The sequence below is a fragment of the Octopus bimaculoides genome, chromosome 2 (assembly GCF_001194135.2).
Source record: "Octopus bimaculoides isolate UCB-OBI-ISO-001 chromosome 2, ASM119413v2, whole genome shotgun sequence".
In the NCBI taxonomy this organism is placed as follows: Eukaryota; Metazoa; Mollusca; class Cephalopoda; order Octopoda; family Octopodidae; genus Octopus; species Octopus bimaculoides.
The window spans coordinates 130,310,498-130,319,563 of record NC_068982.1 but is presented as its reverse complement, the minus strand read 5'-3'; the positions used below and the strand labels follow the sequence as shown (position 1 = coordinate 130,319,563).

The 9,066-nt window shown below is 35.6% G+C and overlaps 1 protein-coding gene across 10 annotated transcripts in view; it reads left to right on the top strand.

Moving 5' to 3' along the window:
• LOC106875945 (collagen alpha-1(I) chain) overlaps nucleotides 1-9,066 on the top strand; it is a 286,544-nt gene that overhangs the window by 235,050 nt on the left and 42,428 nt on the right. For all 10 annotated transcript variants that reach the window (XM_014924278.2, XM_052965609.1, XM_014924272.2 and 7 more), the window contains 6 exons: nucleotides 3,155-3,262; nucleotides 4,345-4,455; nucleotides 4,551-4,697; nucleotides 6,141-6,296; nucleotides 6,773-6,890; nucleotides 7,969-8,042. In XM_014924278.2, the coding sequence (XP_014779764.1) occupies nucleotides 3,155-3,262; nucleotides 4,345-4,455; nucleotides 4,551-4,697; nucleotides 6,141-6,296; nucleotides 6,773-6,890; nucleotides 7,969-8,042 (714 nt within the window). The remainder of the gene's footprint in view (nucleotides 1-3,154; nucleotides 3,263-4,344; nucleotides 4,456-4,550; nucleotides 4,698-6,140; nucleotides 6,297-6,772; nucleotides 6,891-7,968; nucleotides 8,043-9,066) is intronic.

Genomic DNA, 9,066 nt, shown 5'->3' with positions numbered 1-9,066 from the left:
CTATGATAAATATGAGGGAGCTGAGGACTGATCCTTGGTGAACCCCTACCCCTACCTGGAATTCTTCACTGTACTCGTTGCCAACCCTCACCTTAGTCACAGCATCCCTGTACATGGCTTGCACAGCTCTCACTAACTATTCATCTATTCCAAGTTTCATCATTGACCACCAGATAAGGGATCAAGGACCCTGTCAAAGGCTTTCTCCATGTCAATCAAAACCAGGTACAGTGGTTTATCTTTGGCTAGGAATTTCTCTTGCCGCTGTCTTACCAGAAATATAGCATCAGTGGTGCTTTTCCCTGGCATGAACCCAAACTGCATCTCATCTAGACAAACTCTCTCCCTAATTAGTTGGACTATGACCTTATCCATGAGCTTCATTGCCTGATTGAACAACTTGATACCTCTGTAATTATTTGTATCTAAAGCATCACCTTTACCTTTGTACAGTTGACTAAGGTGCTGCTACACCAGTCATTGGGTATGACGACTTCATGTATCACTTGGTTAACTATATGGGTGACTAGTCTATAGCTGATATTTTGAGCCGATATTTTGAGCATCTCTGCAGTGATTCGTGATGGGCTGGGGTCTTTCCCTATCTTCATACCCTTCAATACTGTCAATTCAGATAGCTGGTCTCGCTGTTGGGTTGGCATTCAGCAGACTCTCTTTCATTCATTCTCATTATTTAACAACCTTTCATAATGGCATCTCCAAACTTCTCTTTTTGCTGCCTCGTTTAATGCAAGTGAACCATCATCCATGCGGACACATTTCTCTGCTATGGCATCATGATTCTCTCTCACACACTGTCTTGCAGCATATAATACCTCAAGTCTTTGGTCCTCACAGCGCAGAACATTGGCAAATTTTTTCTTATCTGCTTCCCTTCTAGCTAAATAAACCTGTCTCCTAGCTTCCCTGCTGACAGTCTGATACAGTTCCCTGCTACCACCGTTCGTCCAGTTGTTCCAAGCCTGTTTCTTTTGTCTAATAGCCCTGTCAACCACATTGTTCCACCACCACGTTACCTTGGGTTGAGAGGGAACTTTGCATCATCCACAGATCTGGTCAGTGGCCCTCAGCAGGTTGTCCCGTAGAAACCTCCAGTTGTCTTCCACATCATGTGATGCCATATTCCCTTCTATTTCATCAAAAGCTTCAAGTAGTACTCTCCTTCTCCTCCATGATGGTCGTCTTCTGGGCATCCATTTAGCCCTTATCCTGAAGTCGCTAACTACTAGTCTATGTTGTAGGGTACATTCTTCGCCTAGGAAGGTTTTGGCATTTATAAGCAGCTATCTTACCCTTTTTCTGGCAAGGATGTAGACAATTTGGCTAGTATGTCTACCAGACCGTAGGTGACTAGGTGACTGGCTGGTTTCCTGAAATTAGTATTGCAAACCATAAGATCATTTGCATCACAAAACTCCAGCAGCCTGGTTCCCTCCTCATTGTGGGAACCAAAACCATAGCCTGCATGTTGTCCAACATGTCCATTGAAGTCACCAGCCACAAAGAGAAGATCCCTGTCATTCATCAACAAGGTAGTCTGCAAGAGGGTGTCAAAGAATCGGTCTTATTGTCCATCAAGTAGCCCCAGCTGAGGGGCATAGGCTGAGATAATGCTTGCTAACCCATGATGTAGCACTAATCTAATCTTAAGTATTCTATCGCATACTCTGACTACCTCAATTACCTTATCAGCCCATTTCTCCACAAGAAGTATACCCACGCCCCCGACTCCGTCAGTGTTCCCTGCCCAGAAAATCTTGTACCTGTGTTCTTTGCCTGTGAGGAACCTAATGGAACCTCCTCTCCACCTTACTTCTTGGAGGCAGCACAAATTTACATGTCTCTGTTCAAGCATCTCAACAATCTCACCAGACCTACCTTTCAGTGTGCCCATATTGAGTGTGCCAAATCTGAGGGTGTGGGAGGTGTGGGCCCATGAGACCCTGGGATAGGCGACAGCAGTGTCATGTACCTGAAAAGTTCGCATTTGGCAGAATATATATATATATATATATATATATATATATATATATATATATATATATATATATATATATATATATATGTATGTATGTATGAATGACAGTCTTCTTTTAGTTTACATTGGCCTAATGACTCACAAGGCTTTAGTTGGCCTGGAGTTAATGCACCATCTTGCTCAAGATGCTATGTAGTGGGACTGAATGAATCAGAAACTGCATGGTTGAGAGAGGAGTTTCTTAACCATGTGGCCAAGCCTCTGTGTGTGTGTGTGTGTGTGTGTGTGTGTGTGTGTGTGTGTGTGTGTGCGTGTGCGTAGACGTATTTTTCACTGGTTGACTTCCTGTGTTGGTTTGTTTATAATAAACTAAATTCTTTAAGGTAGTGCTTTAACAGGGTCACACTTCAATGATTGAAGCAAGTAAGAGTAAAAAGAATAAAAGAATCAAATACTAAATATTCTAAATTAGAATATTTTCTTACAACACACATTCACAAAACAGTGAGGAGATATGGGCCTCTTTGTAGCTTATTCTGCATCCTCAGTGCAGTAGTCAGAACTCTTTTTAATGCTTCTTGTAATTGTTACAGTCAGGTGTATATACTGAGAATATATTTTAAGTCACAATATTATAAGAGCATACTACCAAAATAATAATGGGGCAGCCACTGTTATGACATTGAACATTCACTGGAGTTTATCCCAGAATGATATTTTGAACATCAATATAAATGTCAGTACATTCATACCCCAAAGATGATTTTAAATTTTAACTTTACCAAAAACTATCTCCAGTCTTTTTTATTTTATTCAGTGACTAATTTACAGACGTTAATAGAAGACAGTGTAGCTTGCAGATTACAAAGCTGTGTCTTGTTTTCTTCAATGACTCAATAAGCCTGTCATGACATCCAGTTACCTATTTTCAATCCTTAAGAATATGAACATTTATCTTGAAGTCCAATGGATAAACAAATTGCTAGAATTTGTTCAGCCAAAAATTTAATTTGTAGATCTATTCTATGTTTCAGTCATGAAACAGCTAAACAATGAAACAAAAAAATGAAAATTATGAAAAAATTTATCTATGAAGTGTAATACAATATTCTTTAAGTGTTCAATCTTTATAAATTACTTATTTCTTTTATATAGGGAATAGGTCGAGTTGGCCCTGCAGGTCGACCTGGCCCCCCTGGCCCCCCTGGAATTCCTCCTGAGATTAAAACTTCCGATGATACTGTAATAATAAATGGAAGAAAGGTAAGACTTAATCATTAAAGATGAAGTTTTTTTTCACTTGCTGGATTTCGAGGAGGGGCTCTCCAAGCCTAGTAAGTTTGAGGTTGATAATGTTTCATTTAAACTGTTACTTGTAAGAAAAACTTGGGCAGGGAGAAGATTCCAGCAGGCCAAGGACTGAGTATAATAGTTAGGAAGGAACAAAGGGTGTTGCAGGGTATCAAGTGTTACAAGAGGTGAAAATAAGTGGATTGAATAGTAGAGATACAAAACCTAACAAAATTTTATAATAGATAGCCAAGTAAATTAAACACTAAGTATGTGATGAAATTATCCCATAACCTTGTATATATGAAGTATACCCACCTGGAAATGAAGAGACCATAGTTTAAATCTTAACACAGAGCTTCAAATATATATTTTTTTTCTTCATTGAAAGTATCTTGTTGAAGTGAAGGAAAGTACATGGAAGTATTTGGGTTTTGCACAAGCTAAACAAGAACTTGTTAATTATATGTAGGCTTTACTATTAACATTTTGGTAGGTGGGTAGTATCTTAAACAAAGTATGGTGGCAGTGATTAAATCACCTACGACCAGTTCCTCATTAATGTTTTGTTTATACTTTGGTTTTTTTCTTGTTTTGGTTTTTTTTTTCTGTTTTTCAAAATAATATATTACTACAATATTATTTGCCATTTTATTATAGAGGCTAGGTCAAAAGTAATTATCTTAATATTTTTGTATGAATAAATGAATATGATATTTGGAACTAGAAAACTTTAAAAACTTTCAATAAAAAAATTAATTAATATAGATTATAACTAAAAACAAAAATATCAAATAAATATTTCATAAATAAACAATAATATTAAAATAGTAAATTCAAATATAATAAAATTTCGATCAAAAATTTAAGATAGTTACTTCTGGCTTATCATATATATATATACACACTCCTTTATTATTTTTATTCTCTCATTTCGGCTCCTTTTTTCAAATATTTTCATCTGTTCCCTATAAATTATGCAAAAGTATTCCATAAAGCTTAACATGGTATTGATTTCTAGTCACAACTCTCTGATAAACCATTTTCCATTAAAGGGAGAACCTGGCAGTACCGGTCCAGTTGGACCCCAGGGAATCGCTGGTCCACCTGGGCCTCCTGGACCACCCGGTGTTCCTGGATTTTCCACAGCCGACTCCAATGGAAAGGTATGACATTATGATATATATCTTTATTTGTTTGGTGTTCAGTCATGATTAATCCTCTTTGTCAGTACAATTGTCTAATTTGATGATATTGACAGGGTCTCAAAGGAGAACCAGGTGGTTGTCGTAGCTGTGTTGGCCTGAAGGGAGAACGTGGCCCTGTTGGACCAAAAGGCAGTATGGGATATACAGGTAAAAAAGGTGTCAAAGGAGGCAAAGGAAACATGGGTATGCCTGGATTTACAGTAAGTATTCTGCTTTAAATTTCATATAACAAAATATTCCATTAAACAATTATCTCTTAATGGTTGTTGCCAGTTAATATTTTGACACTAATTGATAATTTCAAGCAAATAATAATAATTTCACTTGCACTGTCTCTTATCTAGTAATGCTTTCTTTTTTGGGGGGGTGGGGGTTCTTTATATTATGCTTGATAAAATATTTAATCTGAAAAATATATGTTGAAATAGATATTGCTACACTTCTATATAGAAATTGTATTCACTTATTATCTATTAAGCACCTCTAATTCTAATGGTGTTATATATTTTGATGCATTCATATAACAATGATCAAATTATGAAACAATACTTTTAGAGTAATTTGGTGGAGGATATTTCTCTGGTACTAAATTTAATTACTTATCATTGATAAAATTATCCTTTGTGAAGATAGTGGGTGTGCATGTGTAAAGTGTTTATTATAGAATGGGTTATCATTCACTTACTATTTCATACATCCTATATTCCTAAACAAGAGTCCTGATTCATGAAATGTGGTCAGCAAAGCACTGGTAGAGTTATGGTACATGATAATAATCCTTTCTATTATAGACACAAAACCTGAAATTTCGGGTAGGGGTAAGTTGATTATATCAAGCCCGGTGCTTGACTGGTACTTAATTTATTGAGCTTGAAAAGATGTTCTGAGTTCAAATTCTAGGCGGAATTTGAACTCAGGACATAAAGAGAGATGAAATGCCACTAAGCATTTTGCCCAGCATGCTAATTATTCTGCCAGCTCACTGCCTTCAATGGTACATGAAAAAAATGCAATGAAAATTTTAGTGAACCACATTCTTTTATTCTTTTACTTCTTTCAGTCATTTGACTGCAGCCATGCTGGAGCACCACCTTTAGTCAAGCAAGTCAACCCCAAGACTTATTCTTTATAAGACTAGTACTTATTCTATCAGTCTCTTTTGCTGAACCACTAAGTTACGGGGATGTAAACACACCAGCATCGGTTGTCAAATGATGTTGGGGGACAAACACAGACACATAAATATATATACACACATACACACACACAAACACAGACACATATATATGTATATATACAATGGGCTTCTTTCAGTTTCCATCTACCAAATTCACTTACATGGCTTTGGTCAACCTGAGGCTATAGTAGAAGACACTTGCTTAAGGTGCCACGCAATGGGACTGAACCCAGAACCATGTGGTTGGTGAGCAAGCTACTTACCACACAGTCACTCCTGCACTCATGTCTAATAGTTACAATTAAATAAAGTGCATTGTAGTTCTAAAGTATTAGTTTATTAAATTAGACACAAGATACATGAATAAAATAAAAAGAACAATTCTGATTTAAAAGAAATTACAAACACATCTAAAAATTGGTTTAATAATGATAAAAATAATATTTATTGAACTTCCACCTTACAGGGTCGGCAAGGACTTCGTGGACGTAAAGGAGAGCCTGGATATGGCCTTAAAGGCAGAGCAGGAGAAAGAGGGCTACCAGGTCCTCCTGGAATACCAGGTATATCAGAACCTTGGAAATCTGATGGTTCTAATGGATTCAATAGTAAAGGAAACAAGGTAAGAGCTACTCTTTAGATATGTATCACATTTTTTGGCAACTATTGTAATCAGGTTTAACTTAAGTCAGTGAAAGAGCATCAACAAATTTTCTAAGCTTCGTCAATATAATAGTAATATCTTCCTAAGTAAACACCTTGCCAACTTTAAAATGAAAATCACATAGGTTAAATGCTAAAACATGGGATGATATAGATCAGAATTAAGAAGAGTGGATCACTGCTAAATTGCTGAACGAACGATAAAGTATAGTCTAAATTGACAAAGTGAATAGCATTATTTGTAGATCTTTGATCACTAGATCTTTGAGTTCTCAAGCACTTGATAAGCAGCCTGTGTATATTAGTTTCTCTTTAATGAATACAGCCTTTTATTTTCAATTATTTTCTTATCACTCCATATTCTTAGATGTCATTGAACCCTAATGAATTGGTACTGCAGAAACAGTTAATAATAATATGCATTGTATTTTACAGGGTGAACGTGGTTATACAGGCCGTTCAGGACCTCCTGGCCCACCTGGCCCACCTGGCCCACTTTCTTCTCCGTCATCAGGAGTGATAATAAATACAGGTTCTGGAGATACAGAAAGAAGTAAAAATTTGCTATTTGTTTTGTTCTAAATTCATTAATCTCTGATTACTCTCTTTCAAGGCTTATTATTAAGTGAATTAAAGTAATGGAGTTCCATCTGTTAGTATTTAGTTGCTTAATCAATTGAACTACTTTCTCAGTGAATTAGTGTGTGGGTGGTTTAATATTGTATCACTGACACAAATACCTATAACGTAATTCTCAAGTAAAATCAGCATGATAATGTGACAAGGCAGGACCTTTATATTATAGATACAATCCTAAGATACCATGCTGTAGAGTAGAAGATGAGATCTGATGATTATTAAACAAACTTCTTAATCATTTAGCCCTGCTGCATCTATAATTACTAAGTGTATAATGTAATGAATATCAACTATGCCAAATCAACTTATTTTCAACCTGGGGGCTAGAGCAATTTCAAGAATGCTTGGTCTGACATAGCTTCTAAGAAACATTAGTGATTTGGAAAAATTCAACATACATGGAAATACCATCAACAGCGCATACCCAAGATGCATAGAGATCAACAAAGTCAAACTGCATGAACTTATTTCAGTATCTGAGCATTGGTGATTTGTGCAATTATATCAAACATCTATTATCCCACATGTAACACAGATCTGTATACAAGCCAAGTTTATCAAAAACATTTCCCAGTTGACTTCTTTTGATAGGGAAGGGCAGGGAAGGTTTGTGTCTTTTTGACTAGGGTAAAAGAGGTTTCATGTTGGAAAAAATAAGAAGTTTCATCAACTTATTCAAGTACTACATAAAAAAAAAGATGAGTGTGGTGAGGGAGGTGGTGAGGGAGGTGCTTCCCTCCTTTAAATTTAGTGAGAAGCAGGCAGAGAGGCAAGTATATATAAATTAATGGTCCTACTCTTATCATGCACCTGTAGGCAAGAGAACACTGCTGTAAGAAGGCACTTGCCTTTCACAATGAAGGTAATCTAAGATCTGTAAAGTTCTCTGATGGGCCACTGTTGATTGTTCTGGTGGAATGTTTCATTTCATTTCTTATTTATACAGTTGCCAAATAGCCATTATGGATTATGATATTTTGTTCTCATTTCAGTTTACAGAGGAGAAAAGGGAGAAAAAGGAGACAAAGGTGACAAGTCAGAGGCTAGTATATTTGATAAAAGATATGTAAGTATTAACTGCGTATATATGCCAATATAGCCAACTTAGTTAGTCCAGCAGAATTCTAAATAAAAGACAAGATCAGTATCATTGGGAAATAACCATTTTATGACTTTCAAAATCAAAAATTCTATTAAATTCATTTCATATTTAGTTATTGAGGCATTAAACTTTTTGGCATGTAACTGCAACTTAGTTACTGATACAGTATTTCATGGAATAAATGAAAAGTGAATTTAATAGTTTTGTATGTTTTTGTAATAGTTAAAGTGATTCTTCCATTATGTAATTGCTTTAGTATCATTAAAGGCTCAAATCATGTTACTAGCTAGACAAATACAATTCCAGTTCAATATCATCTTACCATTTGGTTTTTTCCATCTGTTGAGATTTTGGAACTAGAAAAAAAAATGAATTCTTACAAGTAGGAGTTACCAGATATGCTTAATTTAAAAGGTAGATATGATAACACTGGGATATGACAGATTCTCAAAGAAGTATGATTAATATTTTATAGTCACATAGAGTCTTTACATACTTTTATTATTCCATACATGTTATGCTGTAAAAATCACAATTATGAACATGTACACCATGGTATTTATTGAATTAGCTAAATTTTCTTAATGTTTAAAATCTTTTCTTTCATGCACACATCTTTATATATTCATTGTAATCAAAGTGGGCATATCATAAGGTGGATTTAAACCACTGAGAGCATAATTCAGTTTAGATGTCTTGTAATATAAGTAAATGTCACTTAGGAAGATGACATACACTAATGAGGGAACATTAGTTATATGATATAACAGCAGAAAGCAAAGAGGTTGGAAATTTATATCTTGTCAACACTGCTGCATTGTATCTGTCATCAAGTGAACCTAATATCACCCCTAACACACACTACACATATGCAAGCATGGAAATTGGATGTTAAAAAAGGATGATGATGATGATGATGATGATGATGATGATGATGATGATGATATAGAATGAAAAATAAACAGTGCTTGTATTTCAGTAATATGTG